The 24,512-nt window shown below is 43.9% G+C and overlaps 1 protein-coding gene across 1 annotated transcript; it reads left to right on the forward strand.

The window, feature by feature from the left end:
- The first annotated feature begins 444 nt into the window (after positions 1–444).
- MC5R (melanocortin 5 receptor) lies at positions 445–24,447 on the forward strand. The gene is made up of 2 exons (XM_007974765.3): positions 445–575; positions 1,990–24,447. The coding sequence occupies exon 2, from the start codon at positions 2,029–2,031 to the stop codon at positions 3,004–3,006; it is 978 nt and encodes a 325-aa protein (XP_007972956.1). The 5' UTR covers positions 445–575; positions 1,990–2,028; the 3' UTR covers positions 3,007–24,447.
- The last annotated feature ends 65 nt before the right edge of the window (positions 24,448–24,512 follow it).

The raw sequence follows: 24,512 nt of genomic DNA on the forward strand, positions 1-24,512 counted from the left end.
AACCAAACAAGCAACCACTCACCCACTCAACCAACTAACTACCCAACCAAGCAATCACTCAACCAACCAATCAACCAACCAACCAACCCACCCACCCACCCACCCACCAACCAACCAATCAAACAACCACTCACCTACTCAACCAACTAACTACCCAACCGACCGACCAACCAACCCACCCACCCACCCACCAACCAACCAACCAATCAAACAACCACTCACCTACTCAACCAACTAACTACCCAACCGACCGACCAACCAACCCACCTACCCACCCACCAACCAACCATTCAAGAATGCGTTGGGGGAGGATTTTCGCTGGGGCGGACGCGGTTCTCTGGCCGCAGTGCCGCGCTGGGCCACCAGGTGGCAGCGGAGGCCGCCCGGAGCGACAGCCGGCGGCGCGGAGGCGGGCCCGGCGCGGGCGGGCAGGAAGCTTAAAGCCCGGCAGAGCCGCCACCGCCGCGCTGGGGAAGAGGCCCGTCCGGGGCTGGCCCTGAGCGCCGCGCGGCCGTCAGATCCCGGGGACGCCGGGGGCCCGGGCTGAGCGCCGCAGCCCGCGAGCAGGAGCACCGGTAAATAGCCACAACTTTCTATCTCCTTGCGATCCTGAAAGTAAATGCAAAATTGCGCGTCCGCTGCATGTGGAAGTGAGCGGGGCGGCAGCCGCCTTGCCCCTGAGTTTGTAACACAGCTCGGTATGATGTTTAGTGTAATTCCATCATTTACCGATATCTCTGAGCTGCAACTGGACATAAGCCTGCAACCAGTGATTGCAGTTCAATAAATGCTTATGATTACCAATGTTTTCCTTTTCTATTTTTATAGATTTAGGGGGTACAGGTGCTGTTTTGTTACATGGATATATCGCCTAGTAGTGGAGCCCGGGCTGTTGGTGTAGCCAGCACCCCTATAGTGCACATTGTACCTATTAAGTGATCTGCTGTCCCTCACCCCCTCCCTCCCTCCCGGAATGATCGCCAATATTGATGATGAGCGCGATGACAGAAATTCTCTCCAGATGTGATCTAAGTTTGGAGGCAAAGGGATTTTTGAAAATGGAGTGTAGTACATGTAAACTGCTGTTTTTTTGTACTGTGCTCACGCGGACCTAATAAACTATCAGTCAGACCTCATGGAATTCCACATGATGCAGAAGGAGGGAAAAATAGGTATTGAGGAAAAGCAGCACTGTTTTCCTCAAGTTTAACATGTATGTGCAGCCTACACTTCCAAACTTAAGACAGTAGCTTTTAACCTGTGACTTTGCTCAGGGTCACAGACCACTCTGGTTATAGCCTCACTTCCAGCTGTGGAGGCTGAATCCCAGTGGGTCTGAGAGGTGTCAGGACAAATGCTGGGGATGCACCTGTCTGTCTCTCTTGAGGGAATACGGCTCTGTGCAGTCTTAAATCGGAGCTCCCTTGAGGAGAATGTCGTGCAGTAGCCTTAGGAATGTGAACATCGGGAGACTGGCTGGGATTTTGTAGGTTATGAGTTGGGGACATTTTCGATAGTGAACTTGAGCCCAGGAGAGCAGCCATAAAAAGCAAAACTGTCCTGGGCACATGGAGGTGAGTGTCTCTCTAGTAAGATGCATGTGAAAGGCTGGGAGCTGAAAGCTAGGAGAGAAGAGGCTGGGGAAGATTCTAATCCATGCATCCAGGGGCACTCTTCCAGGTCTCAGGAATGCAGGTCAGAAGGTGCAAGCCAGCGGCTGGGCACGTGGCTCACCCCTGGAGTACCAGCATCTTGAGAGGCTGAGACAGAAGGATCGCTTGTGGCCAGGAGTTTGAGACCAGACTGGGCAACATAGGGAGGCCCTGTCTCTTAAAAAAAAAAAAGGATTGAGCAAACCAAGCTCAGTCCTCTGATGCACTGCACTCATTCATCCCCTTTCTTAGGCTGTGTTGTTTCTAGGCAAGCTGCTGTCTTTCTTTGGTAGGCTGCTAACCTCTCTGGATTGTGAATTCAAAACATGTTTTACAGTAAATTTGCTGCCAAGACAAGAGGTGTATTTCTCCAGCAATGAATTCCTCGTTTCACCTGCATTTCTTGGATCTCAACCTGAATGCCACAGAGGGCAACCTTTCAGGACCCAATGTCAAAAACAAGTCTTCGCCCTGTGAAAACATGGGCATCGCTCTGGAGGTGTTTCTCACTCTGGGTGCCATCAGCCTCGTGGAGAACATCTTGGTTATAGGGGCCATAGTGAAGAACAAAAACCTGCACTGCCCCATGTACTTCTTCGTGTGCAGCCTGGCAGTGGCCGACATGCTGGTGAGCATGTCCAACGCCTGGGAGACCATCACCATCTACCTGCTCAACAACAAGCACCTAGTGATAGCAGACGCCTTTGTGCGCCACATTGACAACGTGTTTGACTCCATGATCTGCATTTCCGTGGTGGCCTCCATGTGCAGCTTGCTGGCCATTGCGGTGGATAGGTACGTCACCATCTTCTATGCCCTGCGCTACCACCACATCATGACGGCGAGGCGCTCGGGGGCCATCATCGCCGGCATCTGGGCTTTCTGCACCGGCTGCGGCATCGTCTTCATCCTGTACTCCGAATCCACCTACGTCATCCTGTGCCTCATCTCCATGTTCTTCACGATGCTGTTCCTCCTGGTGTCTCTGTACATACACATGTTCCTCCTGGCGCGGACCCACGTCAAGCGGATGGCGGCTCTGCCCGGGGCCAGCTCTGCGAGGCAGAGGACCAGCATGCAGGGCGCGGTCACCCTCACCATGCTGCTGGGCGTGTTCATCGTGTGCTGGGCCCCGTTCTTCCTCCATCTCATTTTAATGCTTTCTTGCCCTCAGAACCTCTACTGCTCTTGCTTCATGTCTCACTTCAATATGTACCTCATCCTCATCATGTGTAACTCCGTGATGGACCCTCTCATATATGCCTTGCGCAGCCGGGAGATGCGGAAGACGTTTAAGGAGATTATTTGTTGCCGAGGCTTCCGAATCGCCTGCAGGTGTCCCGGAAGGGATTAAGTACAAAGTGCTCCTCTCTGTGGCTCTGTTCTCCTTTGTGTGCTCGCCTGTGACAAAGCCACAGCCAAGGGTAGGCGGGAGTGCTAGCATCCCCTTTCTCTCTTTACCAGCTCAGATGTGGGCCTAAGAGGCTCTGTCTGTTCAGTTCCTGGTGATTGTGTCCAACATGCAAGGGTTGTTTATCCACTCTGGGAACAGTCATGACACTTTCTTACTGTCCTTTGTGTCCTCTGGTTTCTACTGCTCCCACCCATTTCTGGGGGCCCCGCCCACCCTCCACCTAGCAGGCATGTGCTCAGGGAACACACAGCACTCTGAGTGCAAGCCAGGCATGATGAAACACGGATTGTGACGGGAAGAAAAGTTCTGATATCCACGTCAGGTGGAATTGCTGCTTCTCTCCAGAAGCAGGTCCACCGTCTGCTGGCTGCGCTCTGAGCTGTGCATGCTTTTCAGGGAAGAGCAGAGCGGCGAGATTCTTTCCATCGGAGGCAGTCTGTTCATTTGTTCTGAAATGTCTTCTTTGCCTGTCTTGCCTGAACTTTTGATTCATGGCTTGTGTTCATAATTGTCCGAATAATTGTACTTCTGTCAATCATGGTGTTGCACTTACCCAGACATAAAACCTTATGCTACACACCTTGCCTCATGTGCTGTGGAAGACTCTGTGACTCTTTCTTACCATCTTATTTGGGCTCAATCTGGGGTTTCCAAATGGGTGTTTGGGGCATTCCAGGGGCTCAAGGGGTTCAAGGCGCCCAGTGCTGTGTGTAGCACACGTCCACAGCCAGGCTTGCTTTAAGTGGCTCACACCAGATCGGTGTTGGAGTCTGAACTCTGGCCTGTATACTTGGCAGCATGTCAATCTCATTTCAGCAGCCAAAAAAGGTCAGGGCCCAACCTATTGCCCGGGGAGCCCCGTCTTCTCCCAACCTAGACTGGAGCGGAGAAGCCCAAGTTCAGGTCCTAACTCTGCCATTCACTGCCATGTGGCCTGAATCATCTCATTTCAGGTTCCACATCTGTGCTGACTGTACACAATGGCCATGAGAACTGCAAAATTGTGAGAGCTTCTTGTAAATTTGTAAAGCACTATAGGGTTTGCTTTTTATTTTAAAGAAATGCTGGGATTAGAGGCGTGAGCCGGAGGTTGCAGTGAGCTGAGATTGCACCATTGCACTCCAGCCTGGGCGACTGTTCAAGACTAAAAAAAAAAAAAGAAAGAAAAGAAAAGAAAAAGAAATGACTAGATGTGGTAAATACTAAGGAAGGACACAGGGGCCAGTGGTCAGAGCAGTGGCCTGGACACCAGGAGGCCTGTGTGGTCTCTGAAGCGAAGGGCTGGAGCCCTTGCAGCTCTCACAGTCCACTCTCGTTATAACTTTTGGTATGATTCCTGTTTTATGCTTTGTTTTGGACATTCACATCTAGACCGCACCCAATGAAAAAAATGTAAATAAAGCAGAGGACCACTGGGTCACACAACAGCGAGCACTGGTGCAGAAGAGGGACCCCTCCTGTTGGGGTCTGCCAGGACAGGGGCTTCCTGGGTGTAGCCGTATCAATAACGTGTGCCCTGGACCCCTGCCCCTGCAGAGTACAGCAGAGAAACAGGGCATGAACAGAAGTATGCATAAGACGTCCACATCATTTGGAAACCGGCAAATTAGTAGGCTGTTGGCAACTGAGTTCTGAAGAGGCAGCTGTGTTTTCAAATGTTTCCTCTTCCTTGTTGCTGAAAAGTCATGTGTGTATCCATGGATGGGCAGTAAGTGGTCCTGCGTAACCACCATGGAGAGCCACAGTGCGTTGTTTCTGTGGGGCATATTTCAGGAGCCAGGCTTCTGTGAAGGCTGCACTCTCTTCTGCCCCGCCCAACGTGGTGGCCCCATGTCCCACAGCAGCTTCAGGCATGGAGAAGGTGCACCAGGAATGCTTGTTATTGTTGAAAAACAAATGTGCATCGACTCTTCTGCCTGCTAGACCTGAGTACTAAGTGAGTTCCAATCCTACAGGCAGAAACTTCAACCCTGTGGTTGACACTGGCCCCAACTGGGAACCCAATTCTCTTTAGGCTAATTTTCTGCTCTGGTGCTTCGTGAGTTGCTACAAGATCTGACCTTTCATATAAAGGTCTTTAGGGAGGTGCTCAGATGCCTTTTAATCTTTATAAGTAGTGCAGAAATAACCCAAGTATTTAGATGTGTCTTCATTTGGAAGGAATACACATATGTCGTGACTTGGTAAATATCTGTGCATAAATGAGCCACCCCCTAGCACCCAACACAAAGTGTCTCCCCCAAAAACAATACATATAACTGTGGAATATTGTGTGATAGGGTATGTTAAATATCTGCTTCTGTAGGAAATTTGTTTGGTGTAAAAATATGTGTTCAAGGAGATGGTTAATAAAATGGAAGGAGCAGACCACCTGTTTGAACTGGTCAATCTGATGTGTAATATCCAGAATGGTTTTGGTCTTTCTGCCAATTTATTAGCATCTACTGCAAAATGAGAAGGTACATTTTGTTGGTGACTGGTGGTGAAGTCTCCTTGACGATATTTATTGCCTGTAGGATGGCCATGTCTCAGATCAAAATGATATAACACCTACAAATAAAATAAAATTGCATACTTGCCCTTACATACTGTGCAAAAGTCTGTGTCTTAGTAAGCAGAAGCATTTTGGGGATATCACCCAGCAGTGCTCAGGGTGGGGCTAGAAGCAGCGGCCATTACAGAATCTCTGCCACCAGTGAGTTTAGAGGACATTAGTTATTTCAAGACATGACAGATTTCCAGATCCTACACATCAATAAAATTAGATGATTCTGAGCACGTCTTGTGCTTTTCTGCTTCCAGATTTTGTTGAAGCTGCACAGTCTTCAGGCCATATCCTGTATACCCACATGAACCTTAAAGTTCATCCCGGATGCCTTTCTTCTAGGGGACCCTTTTGACTTCCATAATTATACCTCGTAATGGCACACATTCTGCTGGGTACTCCAGAGAATAGATTGTTTTTATGTCCTTTGCCAGAACACAAGCATCTTTGTGAGAAGGGATTTGTGTCAGTTAGGGCAGTGCTGTCCAGCAGAACTTTCCACGATGATGGAAATGTTTTGTCTCTACTTTGTCCACTATAGTAGCCACTAGCTACATGTGGCAATTGAGCTTTTAAAATGTGGCCAGTGTGACTGAGGACCTGCGTTTTAATTTAATTTAATTTTAGTTAATTTATATTTAAATAACTGCATGTGGCTAATGACTACCATATTGGACAGCACAGAGTTAGAAGCCAGTTTATTACATGGAACAGAAAACCTGCAGAAATCCAGTGACCTGGCCAAGATGAAAGTTTATTTCTCTTTTCAGAGAAGAAGTTGGGAGGTAAGGATTTCAAGACTAGAATGGAGCTCAAAGGCACAATAAAGAATCCAGACTTTTATCTTTTTTTAAAAAAGAGATGGGGTCTTGCCTGTTGCCCAGGATAGTCTCAAACTCACGTGATCTTCTTGCCTCAGCCTCCTGAGTAGCTGGGACTATAGGCGTGTACCACCATGTCTGGCTTCTATCATTGCTAAGGTCAATTCATGGCCCAAAAAGGCTGCTGGAGCTCCAGCCATACTAGCTGCATTACAGGATAGAACGGGAGGGCGGTCAGGAACTGAAACTTTTCATCACAGGTGTTCTTCTTCATCCTGGGAAATCATCTCCTCTTATTTCTTTGATTAATGTTTTTTTCTTTTTCCATTTCTCTTTGTCTCTTTTCATGACTCCTATTAGTCAAGCGTGGGTCCATTGGCATCCATCTTCCATGTCTCTGAATCTTTCTCGTACTACCTTCTTCCTCTTGTCTTTTTGTTATGCGTTCTGAAAGACTACTTCAACTTTGTCTTCCCCCCACCTCTTCTATTGAATTTTAATTTGGTAACTGTATTTTTAATTTCTGTGACTTTCTATCCTTTCCTTGCCTTCTTTTTATAGCAAGCTGTTTCTGAATTCACAGACCCATATCTTGTCTATTTTTTCTGAAGACTGTCATTAGGTTTTTTAAAACTTTGTCATCTGACTGGAATCATTTATTTCCTCCAAAGCCAATTGTCCTGTTTGTCGTGCGCCGTCCCACGGGTAAGGCTCATTTCCCTTAGCTGCTGGGTGAACCTGGCTTGACCACGAAGGAGTGGGTTTGATTGATTTAGTACTTGCATGGGTCCATGCAGCTCTGTTGGATGAAAACACCTGGTTGTGCAGCTCTCTGAGGATGTGTGGAGCCCATCCGGTGGCAGAGGTTACGTGAAGGATGTCTAGCTACACCCTGTCTGCTAATAGAATAGCCTGTTCTGGCCGGGTGTGGTGGCTCACGCCTGTAATCCCAGCACTTTGGGAGGCCGAGGTGGGCGGATCATGAGGTTGGGAGATCGAGACCATCCTGGCTAACACGGTGAAACCCCATCTCTACTAAAATTACAAAAAATTAGCTGGGCGTGGTGGTGGGCACCGTAGTCCCAGCTACTCAGGAGGCTGAGTCAGGAGAATGGCATGAACCTGGGAGGCAGAGCTTGCAGTGAGCCGAGATCGCACCACTGCACTCCAGACTGGGCAACAGAGCGAGACTCCGTCTCAAAAATAAATAAAATAAAATAAAATAAAATAAAATACACAGTTGTTTAGAGAAAAATCCATATAACATTTCTTGTGAGACTAATAATATTTTTGGATATAATACATAGGATAACCTTAGCATGAAGGAGTGGGGTGGTAGATGGACCCCTGCAGTTGCAAGACTGCTGTGTTTTAAGTAAAATGATGCTACATTAATTCTAAGTAGATTATGAGAGTGTGAGGATGTATATTTAACTCCTAAGTCAAACACTGGAAAAATAATGCAAAGAGAGTTAAAAATTGAAACTTAAGAAAAGACATCTCAAAAGAATAATAATCCACAAAAAGGTGTAAAAGGGTAAACCATGGAAGAAAGAAGAGGAATTATAAAATAGAAAAATAATAAAATGGTAATATTGAATATAAGCGTATCAATAATTATATTAAATATTAATGGTCTAACCACACCAATTAAAAGGCAGAAGTGATCAGAGTGGATAAAGAAGTAAAACACAACTGTGCGTAGTTGAGAAGAGAATCTCAATTTATAGACACACGGAGGTAAAAACAAAATGAATGGGTGAGGTGCAGTGGCTCACGCCTGTAATCCCAGCACTTTGGGAGGCCGAGGCAGGTAGATCAGGAACTCAAGAGATTGAGACCATTCTGGCCAACATGTTGAAACCCCGTCTCTATTAAAACTACAAAAATTAGCTGGGCATGGTGGCGCATGCCTGTAATCCCAGCTACTTGGGAGGCTGAAGTAGGAGAATCACTTGAACCTGGGAGGCAGAGGTTGCAGTGAGCTGAGATCGTGCCATTGCACTCTAGCCTGGGTGACAAGAGCAAAACTCCATCTCGAAAAAAAAAAAAGAAAAAAGAAAATGAATGGAAAAATATGTAGCATGTAAACAGCAAGTATAAGAAAGATGGAGTAGTTGAACTGCTATTAGAAATAAATAAGGTCTAAGAAGAAGGGTATGACAAGATACAAAGTGAGATGTCATGTAAATTAACAGGTCATATACTTCCCATCCTGGGAAGATAGAATAGTGTTCTTTTTTTTTTTTTTTTTTTTTTTTTTTTTTTTTGAGACGGCATCTTGCTCTGTCGCCCAGGCTGGAGTGCAGCGGCGCCATCTTGGCTCACTGCAGCCTCCATTTCCCGGGTGCCAGTGATTTTTCTGCCTCAGCCTCCTGGGTAGTTGGGATTACAGGCCCATGCCACCACGTCTGGCTGATTTTTGTATGTTTTTAGTAGAGACGAGGTTTCACCATGCTGGACAGACTGGTCTTGCACTCCTGACCTCAGGTGATCTGCCCACCTCGGCCTCCCAAAGTGCTGGGATTACAGGTGTGAACCACTGTGCCATGTTCTTGTTCTGATTCCTCCTGCTAAATACAGCCACAACCCCTAGATATTACATACGACTCAAGCATGTGAAGAATCCTCAAGATGGAAAGAAGGAAAGCCAACTAGAGACCTCAGGACCCAAGGAAGGCCACAGAGAGGAGCTCCCTGCCTTACAATTCCCAGAGTTGAGCTAAAGAAGCCAGTAACTAGAAAATTCCAATGGTCACAGAGCCATCCTCCCATCCAAAAGCCTGTTCTTCCTAACCGAAGGACCAGAAGGAAAATCTTAGATGTTAGCCTAAGATTTTCCTTAGCCAGAAGGAAAATCTTAGATGTTAGTCAGTTTATTTCAGCAAAAACACAACAACAACAAAAAAACATGATTCCACCCACACCACCACCAGCAAAGACTCACTAGGGAGCCAGAAATTTCTACCCCACCTGGTGATAAAGAACCTCCCTCCTCCCTCAGTTGTGTCGGTGGAGACGACAAAGGCAGCCCGGACCACCGCTCCCACCCAGCACCAGCAAGGGGTCCCTCCTCTTTCCCTTTGAGTGATGTCAGAGGATGCCTAGACTCCAGTCAGGATGTTCACCACAGTGCAGGGGTAACGAGACACCCCCCCTTATATGGTGAGGACAGTGGGGACCAAGTGAGGAGCAACAAGACACCCCCACCCATACTGGTCAGGGCACCATTAGCAGAGGCCAAGGGAGGAGCCAAAATTCTCACCTGCACTAAGAAGTAATGAAAAGACCCTTCCCAGTGCAAGGTTCAATAAAGGCAGGTGGGGACCAAGGACTTCTTCCGTTACCCAACAGTGCTGAGGCAGCGTCTCCCCACTTCTCCCAAAGTGAAGTATTAGAGAACACAAGGTTAACCAGGTTTAAATAAGATCAAAGTCACGTAAACCAATACCCAAACATTCAGGTTGCCGTCAAAGTTATTCATCACCCCAAGAACTAAGAACACCTCAGCGGGTTGCATTTCATTTCCTGAAAGTCAGGTAGGGACTGTGCAGGGCCGTGAAAGACGGGGCAATCTGCCGCTTTCCCTACGGCGCTCTCCACACCCTCTGTGGCTGGGGTCTTTTTCTAGTCTTTCTTGCCATTTCTGTCTTTTCTACACTTCCTGCTTGCTGATTACCTTTCCCAAACCACCAATCTCCCCAAGAGAAAGACTCACACCATCTCACAGCCTTTCCCAGGGCCTTGCCAGGTGATGTGCCCACTAATTTGCCCATCAAACCCATTCCAAACGATAATGGAGGAAGGGCTGAGTGGGTGATCCCTCTTAGGTAACATAGATTACACATTTGCAAAGCAACATGAAATACAAAAATCCAAAGAAGAACAAATAGGAACATTTGTAAGGAAACTTCACCAATTTCAGAAATCTTGGGACTGTGCAGTAGTTTCAGTAACTACTCAGACTGAAGGCCAGTCAACAGCTAATTCTCAAAAAGTAATCACTGTTAGCCTCTTAATGTGATACACTCATGAGTCTTCAAAAACCTTCTCCTGGCTGGGCACGGTGGCTCAGGCCTGTAATCCCAGCACTTTGGGAGGCCAAGGTGGGCACATCACTTGAGGTCAGGAGTTCAAGATCAACCAGGCCAGCACAGTGAAATCCCATCCCTACTAAAAATACAAAAATTAGCTGGACATGGTGCCGTGCACCCGTAATGCCAGCTACTCTGGAGGCTGAGGCAGGAGAATTGCTTGAACCTGAGAGGCAGAGGTTGCAGTGAGCCAAGATTGTACTACTGCACTCCAGCCCGGGCGACAGAGCAAGACTCCATCTGAAACAAAACAAAACAAAACAAAACACCTTCTCCTCAGGTCTATTGTATCTTTATTTTCCTGTGTATTAATTATATCTCCAAATTATAATTATAATTATAATTATAATTATATCAGGGTGATTATCAGCGGGAAATCATGGAGGAGGTTCATATTCAAGAAGTGCGTGCAAATTGTGTGCGTGCGCATATTTTGGGGGAAGGGTAGATAGGTATCTTCAGATTCTGAAATTGGATCAGAGACTCACAAAAGGCTGAACAATCCTGTGTTTGCTCCCCTTCCCTTCTGGGGCACAGCAGGACAACACTTCTAGGAAACCCAGTGCTCCTGCTCCCATGCCCAGGCTGGAGCAGCATCCAGGTTCCTTGTCATGAGGAAGGGGAAAACACAACAAAGAAGAGGCTGAAAGCCATTGGCTTAAGCCTTTGTGAAAACACTACAACCTGACAACAGCTGCCGGGACCAAGGAGCCTGAAGATTTCATGGGCTAGATTGAAGGTAGTCTGAGTTCAGTTTTGTTCTGAGAATTGTTTACTGTTTTTTTTTTTTTTTTTTTTTTTTTGAGACAGAGTCTCGCTCTGTCGCCGGGGCTGGAGTGCAGTGGCCGGATCTCAGCTCACTGCAAGCTCCGCCTCCCGGGTTTACGCCATTCTCCTGCCTCAGCCTCCCGAGTAGCTGGGACTACAGGCGCCCGCCACCTCGCCCGGCTAGTTTTTTTGTAGTTTTAGTAGAGACGGGGTTTCACCGTGTTAGCCAGGATGGTCTCGATCTCCTGACCTCGTGATCCGCCCGTCTCGGCCTCCCAAAGTGCTGGGATTACAGGCTTGAGCCACTGCGCCCGGCTGTTTACTGTTTATGTTCTTATAAAGTTTGGGTAAACTGAAGTTGTTTTAGTCCAGAGACCATAGGTGGGAACAGCAAGACAAGGGCAGTGGATGAGCGGCCACTGGTTGGTCAATTTGGATTTAGCAAGAGGGACGGGGAGAAGTAGTTAAGGCTAAGGTCTTGCTCAGGTCAATGGAAAATTTCAGTTCTCAACATCCTTCATACTAGCATGATATAAATGAGTTTAACTTTTTTCTTAAAATCGTATTTTGCAAAATAAATCATTCTATCAAAAAGACATATGTGCTCGAATGTTCATTGCAGGACTGTTCGTAATAGTAAAGACATGGAATCAACCTAGATGCCCATCAATGGTAGACTGGATAAAGAAGACATGGTAACATACGTCATGGAATACCATGCAGCCATGAAAAGACCAAAATCATGTCCTTTGCAATAACATGGATGCAGCTGGAAGCCATTATCCTAAGTGAAACACAGGAACAGAAAACCAAATACTGCACTGAGAAGTGGAAGCTAAACATGGACACAAAGATGGTAACAATAAACACTGGGGTTACTAGAGGCGGGAGGAGAGAGAGAGAGAGGGTGAGGGCTGAAAAACTAACCATTGGGTACGAGGCTCAGCACCTGGGTGATGGGATTATTCATACTCCAAACCTCAGCATCACACAATTTACCTATGCAACAAACCTGTGCATGTACCCTCTAAATCTAAAGATTGAAATTATTTTAAAAATACCTGCAAACCAAAAATAAAAGGCAAACAATCCAGTTAAAAACTGAAGAGCTCAGTTTTAACTTTAAATATAGAAAACCACAAGAGCATATCACTGTAACATCAAGAGAAAAGAAAAGGATAACATATACAATTATACATTTTGTTTAAGTCTATCAGAAGAATGAAGTCACAAGTCAAGCAAGTGAACTGACTCACACAGACTGGTAAGAAGTCTCTTTCTTTTGGCAGAGCGCAGGAAAGGAAGAGGTGGTTTCCATAGAAGTAGTAAGAAGCAAACAGGATAAACAAACAACAACCAAAACCACAGGCCCAGCATGATGGCTCACGCCTGTAATCCCAGCAATTTGGGAGGCCGAGATGGGCAGATCCCTTGAGCCCATTAGTGACCAGTCTGGGAAACATGGTGGAACCCTGTCTCCGCAGAAGAACACAAAAATTAGCCAGGCATGGTGGAGTGTGTGTGTGGTCCCAGTGTGTTTGTGTGGAGTGTGTGTGGTCCCAGCTACTAAGGAGACTGAGGTGTGAGGTCGAGGCTGCTGTGAGCCAAGATTGTGCCACTGCACTCCAGCTTGGGTGACAGAGTGAGACCCGGTCTCAACAACAGCAACAACAACAACAACAACAACAACAACAACAGCAAACCCCACAAAGGGGCACAAAGAAACATTTGGAGGTGATAAATATGTGTATTACCTTGAGTGTGGTGATGATTTCATGGATGTATGCGTATGTCCAAACTCATCAAATTACATACGTTAAATATTTGCAGTTTTTGTATAAAACTGTTAATAAAAAATACAAAGAAACAGCCAGGTAGAAGTTCAACAAAATCTTAAAGGCGAAGTGTGGGTCAGTATAACTATTTAGAATAACTCACTCCCAAGCTTTGTCCTGGATTCTACCAAGATCTCATAAGAAACGTTGGTGGCAGAGGAAAGGCTGGAGTGAACCTCTTTGGGGTGAGGTGAGAGGCACAGCCCACTTCCCTGGACTCTTATAAGAAGCAAAATTCTTAAGCCACTGGGGTAAAGAGCGGAAGGATACTCCCCAACCCTCAGGCCCCAGGTAAAGGCCCACTAATGCTCATGGGAATGGAAACAAAAGTCACCTGCCTCAGTCGGGGAGGCGGCAGGAAATCCTCTTGAGACCAGAATCCTGCAGGAGTACAAATCAGAGGCCAGCTGTTCCTGAAGGAGGGAAGGAGACTCACGCTCACACCACAGCTGTCACAAACGCAAGGCAGAGTTTGGTTGCCACAGGCAGGAGAGGAAAGAGAAAGCCACCTGTAAGGCTGAAACTCACAGGCTGAGCCTCGGCCAGGAGAACCACTCCTTGCAGCCCCCACCTCAAGCCTGGCACTGAGTACTGGTCTCCTGCTGTAAAGGAGGTAAGACAATGGAGAGACATACCTTCCATGGCACAGGCATGCAGGATGGCAGAAACGCGGGCATTGAACAGGAAGACTGAGCGAAGACCTCCAGCACCCCAGGGCCAATGTTCAAAGCAAACTGACAGGAACGAAATGCACAGGATGCTGACGTCTGTGGGTCTTCAGTCCTTCGGTGCGGTGTCACACACTGAAGGTGACAGTAGTAAGAACAAACTCAAATCTAGCCCAATTACTCAATACATTGAATCAATTTTCCACAGTAAAATCCCCATGGAATTAGATGCACACCTGTCTCTGGATATAGGTACTATTTACCTCAGTCTTCACTGTTCTACACCTGCTATCCACTGCTCAATCAAAACGCATAAAATATACCACAAGGTAAACAGACCGAGCAACCCATTGTCAGGAGGTAAAGAAGACAACAAAACCAGACACAAAGGTGACCAGGAAGTTGGAACAATAGAACTGGAAGTTTAAAATAACATGATAAACATGTCAAAACATGTTAAATAGGGACAACACGGATTAACACTTGAGAAAACTTAGCATAGAGAAAACCCTGAGTCAAACGGAAATGTTAGAAACAAAATACATACAATTAGAAGGGAAGAATCCCTTCAGCAAGTTTACCAGCAGACTGGAAACAATTGAGGAAAAATTCACTGAATTTGAATATAAAATCAAATAGAAATTGTCCAGATAAAAACCTAAGAGAAAAATGTGCAGAAAAAATACAACAGAGCACCCCAACAACTGTGAAACAGAAACAAAAAGTCCAACATAAGTGTAATAGGGGTTCCAGAAGGAAAAGAGGCATAAGAAATACGTTGAGGAGTGGCCAAGAATTATCCAAAATTGCTAACAGGCACCAAAAAAAAAAAAAAAACACCAAAAAACAAAAAACAAAACAAAACAAAACAAAAAACAACAAGTAAGAAAACACCTAGATACATCATCAAAGTAACACATCTAAGAAAACTAGAGACAAAAAGAATATATTTGAAGCAGCCAAAGAAAAAAAAATAAACATTACATAGCTACGAACAAATAAATGGATTATACAAAACTTTTTCTTTTTTTTTTTTTTGGTCAGAAAATACCCCACAAGACAATTGAGTGTCAACTTTAAATTACTAAAACCAAAACACTGTCAACCAAGAACTCCATGCCAGGTGAAAAATACCACCCTAAACTGGAGGTAAAACAAAAACATTTTCAGAAAACAAAACTTGCAAGAATCCATTGACACCTAACATGCTAACTGAAATGGTAAAAAAAAAAAAAAAAATTCCGGGAGTAAGATGCAGGATGGAAAGCTGTGTGTACAAAAAGAAAATGAAGACTGGAAATAGTGAAACTGAGGACAAATATACAATATATGTTTTCTTGAGTTCAATTGCCTTAAAATATATTTGCCAACTAGAAAATGGGCAGTTGATTGAACAATTTCACTAAAGAGATGAGTGGAAAATAGAGACATGAACGATGTTAACAATGTTAGCCGTTGGTGAAATGCAAGTTAGAGCTATAATGGGATGCCAAGGCACACCTATTAGAATATTAAAAGCATAAAAACTGAAAATGCCAACTGAGGACAAGGATGGAGAGCAACCGAATCTCTTCTGCCTTGCTGGTGGGAGTGTAAAATGGTATAGTCACGCCAGAAACAGTTTGCCAATTCCTTGTAAAATTAAGATTATATATCAAAAAGTATGTTCACACAAAATCCAGGACATGAATGTTCATAGCGGCTTTATCTGTCACTAAAAATTTTGGAAGCCACACAAGTGTCCTTCAGTGAGTGGCTGGACTTCAAACAGTGACACATGTGCGCGCTGGAACACAAGGCAGCGATGAAAAGAGCCAATGACTGATTCATGCCACAGTTTGAATGAATCTGAAGAGCACTGTGCAGAGTGAAAGAAGGAAATCCCAAGGGATTATACGCCGTATAATTCACTAATATAGTGTTCCCAAAATGACACAATCATTGTGGCAGAGAACAGATTAGCATTTGCCAGATTTTAGGGTTTGGGAGAGGGTATTAAGGGGTTAAACAAGGAGTTTGTTTGTAGTGAGGGAATGGCTTTGGATTCTGATTGTGTTTGTGATTATACAAATCTACACTTGTGATAAAATTTCATCAAAAAATTTTACAAGTATGTAAAAACTAGTAAGTCTGAAGAAGGTCATGCCTGAGTTAATAGCATCGTGCTGATGTCAGTTTCCTGGTTTTGCACATAGACTATGGCTATATAAGATACTATCACTGGAGTACTGGAGTAAACTGGGTGAAGGTGCACGGACACTCCCTGCACTTCTTTTTTTTTTTTTTTTTTTTGAGACAAAGTCTTGCTCTGTTGCCCAGGCTGGAGTGCAGTGGCACGATCTCAGCTCACTGCAACCTCCACCTCCCACATGCAAGTGATTCTTGTGCCTCAACCTCCCCAGTAGCTGGGACTACAGGTGCATGCCACCACACCCTGCTTTTTTTTTTTTTTTCCTGTGAGACGGAGTCTCACTCTATCGCCCAGCCTGGAGTACAGTGGTGCGATCTCTGCTCACTGCAAGCTCCGCCTCCCAGGCTCATGCCATTCTCCTGCCTCAGCCTCCCCAGTAGCTGGGACTACAGGCGCCCGCCACCTCGCCCAGCTAATTATTTTTAGTAGAGACGGGGTCTCACTGTGTTGACCAGGATGGTCTTGATCTCCTGACCTCGTGATCTGCCCTCCTCGGCCTCCTGAAGTGCTGGGATTACAGGAGTGAGCCACCGCATCCGGCCAATTTTTTGTAATTTTAGTAGAGATAGGGTTTTGCCATGTTGCCCAGGCTGGTCTCAGACTCCTGAACTGAGGCAATCTGCCCACCTCATTCTCTCAAAGTGCTAGGATTACAGGTGTGAGTCACTGCACCCGGCCCCTCTGCACTTTTTTTCATTGTCTTGTGTGTTGTTATCTTTCAAGATAAAAAATTATAATGAAAAGTCAAACAAAAAGGTAACTACTTAAGATTAAAATATTAATTAAATGACCAATGACTAATAATTGATGATAATAACAGTGTGGGGTTTATTACATGTGGAAGTGAATATATGACAAAAACAGCCCAAAGCCTGGAAGGGAACCCACACTCTGTATGAAGTGGTAAAGTATTTGAAGAGATATTGTGAAAGTTAAGATGCAATGCATACTACAAACCTTAGGATAAACACAGGAAAGAATTTAAAAGGTAAAATTAATGACAATATTTACAAAAAATGAAATAAAAATACTTATTTGAAACAAAGCAGAAAGGGAAGGGGAGAAGAATAGATGGAACAAATAGAAAATAACTAGCAACATAGTAGATTCTAATTCAACCGTATTAACATTTACTTGTTATGTAAATATTTAAATGTAAGTAATCTAAATAATCCAATGTCTAGAGAAGCAAGCCTCAAATATATGATCTAAATATCAAGACATAGATAGGCTAAAACTAAAGTGATGAAAAAGATACTCTATGAGACACTAATCAGTAATTGAAGTGGCTATATTAATGTTAGAAAGTAGACATCAAAACAAGGAATAGTACCAAGGATAAAAAGGGACATTACACAACCATGAAAGGGTCAAGTCATCAGGAAGACACAGTCATTCTAAGTGTGTACCTAACAACAGACTTTCAAAAGCCAGAAGCAAAATCTGACAGGGCTGGAAGGATAGATAGAAAAGATGCAAAATTAATTGTTGGTGCGAATGTAAATTAGGACAGACACTATGGAAAACAGTATGGAGGTTCCTCAAAAAACTAAAAATAGTTGTACCATATGATCCAGCAATTCCACTGCTGGGTGTAGATCCAAAAGGAGGGAAATCAGTATATCCAAGAAATACCTGCAGTCTCATGTTTACTGCAGGACTATTCACAATAGCCAAGATGGAATCAACCTAAGCGTCCATTGGTAGATGAATGGGTGAATAAAATGTGGTACATATACCCGATGGAATATTATTCAGCCACAAAAAAAGAACGAAATCCTGTCCTTTGCAGCAACATGGATAGAACTGGCACAGAAAGACAAATATTGCATGTTCTCACTCATATGTGGGAGCTTAAAAAAATTGAACTCATGGAGACAGAGAGTAGGATGATGGTTATCAGAGGCTGAGAAGGGTAGTGGAGGGCATAAAGTGGAGATGGTTAATAGGTACAAAAGTAGAGTTGGAAAGAACAAGATCTAGTATTCAGTAGCACAGTAGGGAATCTATAGTTAATAATTTCTCGTATATTTTAAAATTACTAAAGGAGTGGAATTGGAATGCTCTTTGTGTTAGGAGCCTAACACAAAGAAATGATCAATGCTTGAGGTGATGGATGTCCTAATTACCCTGATTTGATCATTACACAATGATCAAAACATCATATGCACCCTATAGATATATACAACTGTTATTTACCCATAATCATAAAAAATAACAAAAACTTTAAGAAAGAAAACAAACATGCAGAATTATACTTGGAGACATCAACATTCCTCTGAGCAATTGATAGGATTAAAGCTGAGGACTTCTGTAAAATCTCAGACTTTGGTGAAAAAAGAAATCTGCATTTCCCTCGGGAGATGAAGCCAGTAATCGAACTGGGTGGAATACTTATTCACTGGTACTTCTGAGAGTCACCTAATCTCTGTGGTGTTTACAGTTTTCAGTAGAGGTGAAACCAGTGACACCCTTGACAACTCCTGAGCATTGCGGATCAGGCTTCCTTTTTGCCTTTATAGTGGTGATTTTTCTCAGTATTACTGTTGTAGTATTAGCTAACTTCAAAGCAAAATCAAGAAAATTATGGTTTTCACTATTATGCTAGTATAATGAAAAATTTGACACAGAGAGCTTTTAAAAAATCTAATCCAATCCAAAGAATACAATAATAGATTGTTAAAGACAAAAGACATATGAGAGAATCTGATTATATGTGGTCTCCTTTATCACATTTCATACTTTAAAAAGGTATAGGGAAGAAGAAAAAATTAAAATAAACATTCCTGAGGCTTTCTCTGGATAGGCAGAAAACACATTTTCTGTTTTCCCTTCTACCTACAGGATCCCAGTCCTAGCAGCTGAGTCCTCCCAAGGAGCTCTACCTGGACAGGTTAAAGCAAAACTTTAAATAAAGTTGCAGAATTTATAACCGTAACTGTGTTCAACCTAGACATGTTTGTGTACATATTCAGGGAGACACTAGCTGACTGGTGGATTCATATTTTATATTCTTAAGGTTACTCAAAATCCTATACCATTAAATAAATAATTGTGCATAGAGAAATCAGCAAAATTCTCTTTAATTTGGAGAAAGAAATTAAAACTTTGCACCTAATCTTTTTACTGAAGAAAGGTGCCTCCCTTTGCATCTGGGCTTGTGTCTATTCCAACCTCTAGAACATGGCAGAAGCAGTGCGGTTTCCCTTCTGAGGCACAGTTCTCAGCCTGTCTTTTCACTCCATATAGTCGCCTTGCATGATCTCATCAAGTCTTTGATTCCATTTCTACCTATATCTGAAGACACCAAACTACATATCTCCAACCCAAGCTTTTCCACTGGATTCATTCTTGAATATACGAGCATGGAATTGGCATTCTCCCTGAAGTTCCATAAATATAGTCGGCCTCAATGAAATCCATGGACTTCCCAGGCTTGCTCTTCCTCCTCTGTTCCTCTGTCTGTGAAGAAATCCCTGCCCCACCACCTTTCTAATTATCCAGAACTCCTCTTCCTCACCACTCCCCTACCCCGTTACATAACCCACCAGGCACCAATTGCTACTGACTCTGCCCTCTCTCTCGAACACGTCCACTTCTCTGTGCTCCGCCACCACCATCTAGTCCGAGACATCACTAACTCTCAACCAGAACACACCAAGAGCCCTCTACTTGGCATCCCCAGCTTCACTTGAGTTTCCTCCTCGCTGAATTAGCCAGAGACATCCTCAGGAAATGCACATCTAATCATATAATTTTTGTTTTTAAACCCTTCGAAATTCCCTGTGCTTATAGAATTAACATACAAGATCCTTAACATGACACGTGGCTAGGGAGACCAGTCTCCCCTCCAGCTTCAGCTCTTGGCACTCCTGCCTGGCAGCCGACATCTGCACCACTGGACTGCTTACCTTCTGCATGGCGCATTTCTATGTGTTTATTCCTCTATCACTTCCGCCTGAAATACACTTCCCTCCACTCTCTGTTACCTACCTTTTCTGGAAGATTTAGTTCAGGCGCCTTCCTATCCAGGAAGCTTTTCCTAATCCTCAGTGCCCTCCAATCAGGGTTATGATCCATCTGTTTAGTGCTCCCATCAACCCTAGGGAGGAATAGCTCTATCCCTCTCATTAGACTTGGAGTTCCTCAAGGACAAGTACTTACCTCTTTCACTGGTGCTTGATAAGTGGCAGACGCTAGGTGAATGTTTCATGACTAAAGTGATAAGAAAAGCGTATTTGGGGGAACAATGAAATATCACGTAATCTATAAGAAGAATCAAATGATAGTTTTCTACCACTGGCACTTAATATAGATATTTTGTGGTCTATAAAACTCTCAGTAGTCACAATTAAGAGTGAGTCATAGCATTTCTAAATGTAACTTATACAATAATTTTCTAATGTGAATAGCCCAAATCACTTCATTTTACTTACTTGTAATTAGAAATCATTTTGTAGTATATGCCAGAGTGCTACTAACAACAAAAAATATAGCTTGCTTTTGTATAATATTGATCTCTAAGTGATACTTTTTTTTTTTTTTTTTTTTTTTTGAGACGGAGTCTCGCTCTGTCGCCCAGGCTGGAGTGCAGTGGCCGGATCTCAGCTCACTGCAAGCTCCGCCTCCCGGGTTCACGCCATTCTCCTGCCTCAGCCTCCCGAGTAGCTGGGACTACAGGTGCCGCCACCTTGCCCGGCTAGTTTTTTGTATTTTTTAGTAGAGACGGGGTTTCACCGTGTTAGCCAAGATGGTCTCGATCTCCTGACCTCGTGATCCGCCCGTCTCGGCCTCCCAAAGTGCTGGGATTACAGGGTTGAGCCACCGCGCCCGGCTAAGTGATACTTCTTATGTTTACTTGAAGGTATCACAAATAACGATGGTCTGTTGATGGGGACTGTGTGCTCAGTATTGTGCTAAGTGCTTACACTGTTATTTTATTTAGATGTAGCATATTGGATGTATTAACTCATTTAGAGAAAAGGAATTTGAGGCTAACAGAAGTTAAATTACACATCAAAAATTACTGGAACTAGTAGGTAGCAGAACCTGGACATGAATGCAAATCTATCTGACTGCTTGTCTGTAAGCCAATGAAATATGTGAATCTTCCTGAAAACGTCATAACTTCAATATAATTTGATTAATAAGTAATTTAAAAAACCCAAACAGTTCTATCTAGAATGAGAATACATGGCATATTTAAAATACATCTTCAAAATCCTTTTTTATATGAATATAATAAAATTTTAAAGTGTTGAAAAAAATGAAAAGCATTAAATGAAATTATTAAATAATGTTAAGAAGCCATAATCCTGATGCTCACTGACAGCCATACGTTGTTACTTAATCTGCCTTGATTCTGAGAAATTCAGAGAAATCCCAGCACCTCTCAAAGGACAAATATGGCAGCTCTTACCCTCACATCCTAAAGGTCTCCCTACAGACTTGGCATTTTCATTAATAAGTTCCTTGAAAAGCCAGGTCTCAGGATAGAGGCAAGGAAATTATCTGCCTTTAAATTACACACTATGGAATCTTTGGTGGTTTATGGAACAGACTTGCTTATTTGGAAATTAAGAACATAATCTCTAAGGTTCCTAATAATCCTGTGATTCTATAAACCTAAATGTTTTAGTTGAAAACCTAGAGTGTCATGGTCAGTGAAGATCAAAAGGGACCAAATTTAAACTGGGCACAGTGGCTCAAGCCTGTAACACCAGAGCTTTGGGAGGCCGAGGTAGGAGGATTGATTGAGCCCTGGAGTCTGAGGCTGCAGTGAGCTGTGATTGCACCACTGCACTCCAGCCTGGGTGACAGAGTAAGACCCTGTCTTTAAAAAAAAAAAAAAAAAAAGGGAGAGACAGAGACCAATTTTGAGCAGATATTTGATAAAGAAAACCAGAATTTTCAATCATGAAAAACTGAGGACAGGGTCTCACTTTCGTATGTTAAGTCTGATAGTTCCTCACGCATGTTTTAAGAGACACTCAGGAATAAGCTGAAGAATCAGACATCAATGAGAGTGAAGAGCGGGCCAGAGAAGAAACCTTCAAACTTCATATTCAGAGATCCCATGACTATGTTTCATTTCAGCTTAATTTAGCTTAATTCATTCAGCTTAATTCTTACAAAGAGAAGCAATTATACCTTCTATATTGTATTCTGGCATTTGCATCTTCCCCACTAACTGTTTCTTGGTTTACTTTTTGCTGCAACAGGTGGACCAGAAATAACATCCCTGTTTAGGTAAGAGAGACAGGGACAGTCCTTTGAGATTATGTTAGCAGTGGGACTTAATTACTGAATATCAAGCAGCAAGATCAGTAGAGGCAGAAATTAATTTCCTGCCAGCTTATTTTCACTACCAATCTGAAGTGTGGCTATGAACTAAACAAACTTTATGCACCCGCCAAAAAACTTCGTTTTAAAAATGTGCTTTCAAGTAAGTTTGTGCTGGATTACATTGTGTAGCAGCGAAATAGTAAATGATAATTTTTGAAGCTATGAGAATCTTGGTAGAGCAAACAGATGATTGGTTCATGTTAGCAGTGGGGTGTTTAGGTCAAAATGCAAAGATGATTGTAAACCAGGACCGTAAGTACGAAGCAATGCAATGTTTTCTCGGGCAACATTTTTATCCTATTTGAGAATTACTACCCCCGGCTGGGAAGTGACAGGTGCCGTAGCAGAGAGGCAGACGGCGACGAAGGACTGAGCTGGCCACGTCCCTCCTGCCTGCTTTCCTAACAGGAAAGGAGACTCTTCGGTTCCTTCGAACCACAGTGAATCAGTGCCCCTTGCAGAGGCCCAGGCAACCGCACAAGCAGGAATGCAGCTCTAACACATGCTCTTCCCACCATAGCTCAACACACGTGTGACTGCAGGGGCAGCTTCGGTGTTTGCTGAACTTCTCTTGTCTGTCCATGATCGGATGGGAAAATGAGGAGAGTAAAAGGAAACATCCTTCCTTCTTATTAGACAGGGCTCAGAATTACTGTCAGCTTGAGTCCATATCCTGAACATTTTCAGCTATCTGCTCCAAGGCTAGGTCATCCATAAAGTGAACACTCACAGTATCCACACAGCAGTTTAAAAACTGGGTAATTTGATAAAAGAATTAAGTCCTCATGGGAAAAGTCTGAACCTTGTCGGTCTTCCTTACACAAATATGTGCAGTTTGGTGGTGCTTTCATTTGGAATTCTATACGAAGTTAGAGATAGAAAATCTTAGTTTTCTCAATAACTCTGAGCCCTGAAGCTTCTGTTGTGATGGGAATATAGCAGAAGACCTAGAATTGAAAATGTCTAGAATTGAAAGTACTCTGAATTAGCACTCAGGCTTCATTTTTGTTTTGTACATGATTAGACTAGCCATCTTCATTTTGTTTCTTAGATTAAATGCAACAAATTGAAGGCAGTGAGAGGTGAAGTTTCTCCATGATTTTCCTTCTGACAACAGTCACATACACAGCAGAGAGCAAGAGCAAAGCTGTTGACAAAGGCAGAATTTTCTAGGCAGAGCAGTTTGGGACTATTTATGACAGAGGTTAAGTGGCATTGCTTACCTCTGTGGTGTCACAGAGCAGTTCAGCATCAAAGAAAGGTTACCTCTTATTGAGAATATGCACTTTAATCACATAAAATATGCTATACATTACGTTTCAATGGTAGAAGTAACACTTTTAAAAATTAGTTCTAGGGTTGTGCTTTAGATTTCATGGAAAATTAACTTATGTATATCTCATATATTAATAAATACAGGTTAGTATTAGAGTAACATAGTCCATTTTGCAGGGGAAGGATCAAATAGGGAAGGATTTCCACAGAACAGAGGACAAGCAGGTGCACCTCTCACCTCCGTCTGTGGCACAGGCCATGCGGAAGCGTACCCGCCACTGTCCTCACTTGACTCCAGCTGCCTCCTTTGCTTCTGAAGTTCTTGTCCTTGCCACGTCTAATATCAAATCCATCACCAAATGGTTGGTCCTGCGTGTGGCTGTCTTCTTCCCTCAGCAGCTCTGGGAAACTCTCCTGAGGGCAAAGCGTTGCCTCTTCTGGAAGATACCATCCACCCTGCAGACCCTGAGCCTGGTGTCCTCTGAATCCCTACTGCTGTCCTCTGTCCCTTTTACTTTTCACCCCCTTCAGGTCACCCCCCAACTTAGCGGGGACTTACAATCAGAATGTGCTTCTCCTTTAAGCTGATTCTTAGCTATTAAAAATGAATGAGCTCGCAGATTATGTTTCTTTCATTCCTACTGGGGTTGCCACTCTACCATAGCTGGCGTCTTGGCTGGTGGGAGGCTGACACTTCCCAGTGACCGGGTCTGCTTTCACAAGCGTCTGCAGAAGGAGGTGGTTTCGCTTCCCTCCGGTCTTTGGCTTGGGGCTCTAATAACAGCACTGTCGCTTGAAGTCTTGTTTTGGTTTTGGTTTTCCCCATAGTCCAAAAGCATGGGGAAAATACACACACACACACACACACACACACACTCTCTCTCTCTCTCTCTCTCTTAAAATA

This window comes from Chlorocebus sabaeus, chromosome 18, assembly GCF_047675955.1.
Source record: "Chlorocebus sabaeus isolate Y175 chromosome 18, mChlSab1.0.hap1, whole genome shotgun sequence".
Classification (NCBI taxonomy): domain Eukaryota; kingdom Metazoa; phylum Chordata; class Mammalia; order Primates; family Cercopithecidae; genus Chlorocebus; species Chlorocebus sabaeus.

Excerpts from the sequence above, each read along its gene's own strand:
- MC5R (XM_007974765.3), top strand. The coding sequence starts at position 2,029 with ATGAATTCCTCGTTTCACCTGCATTTCTTGGATCTCAACCTGAATGCC.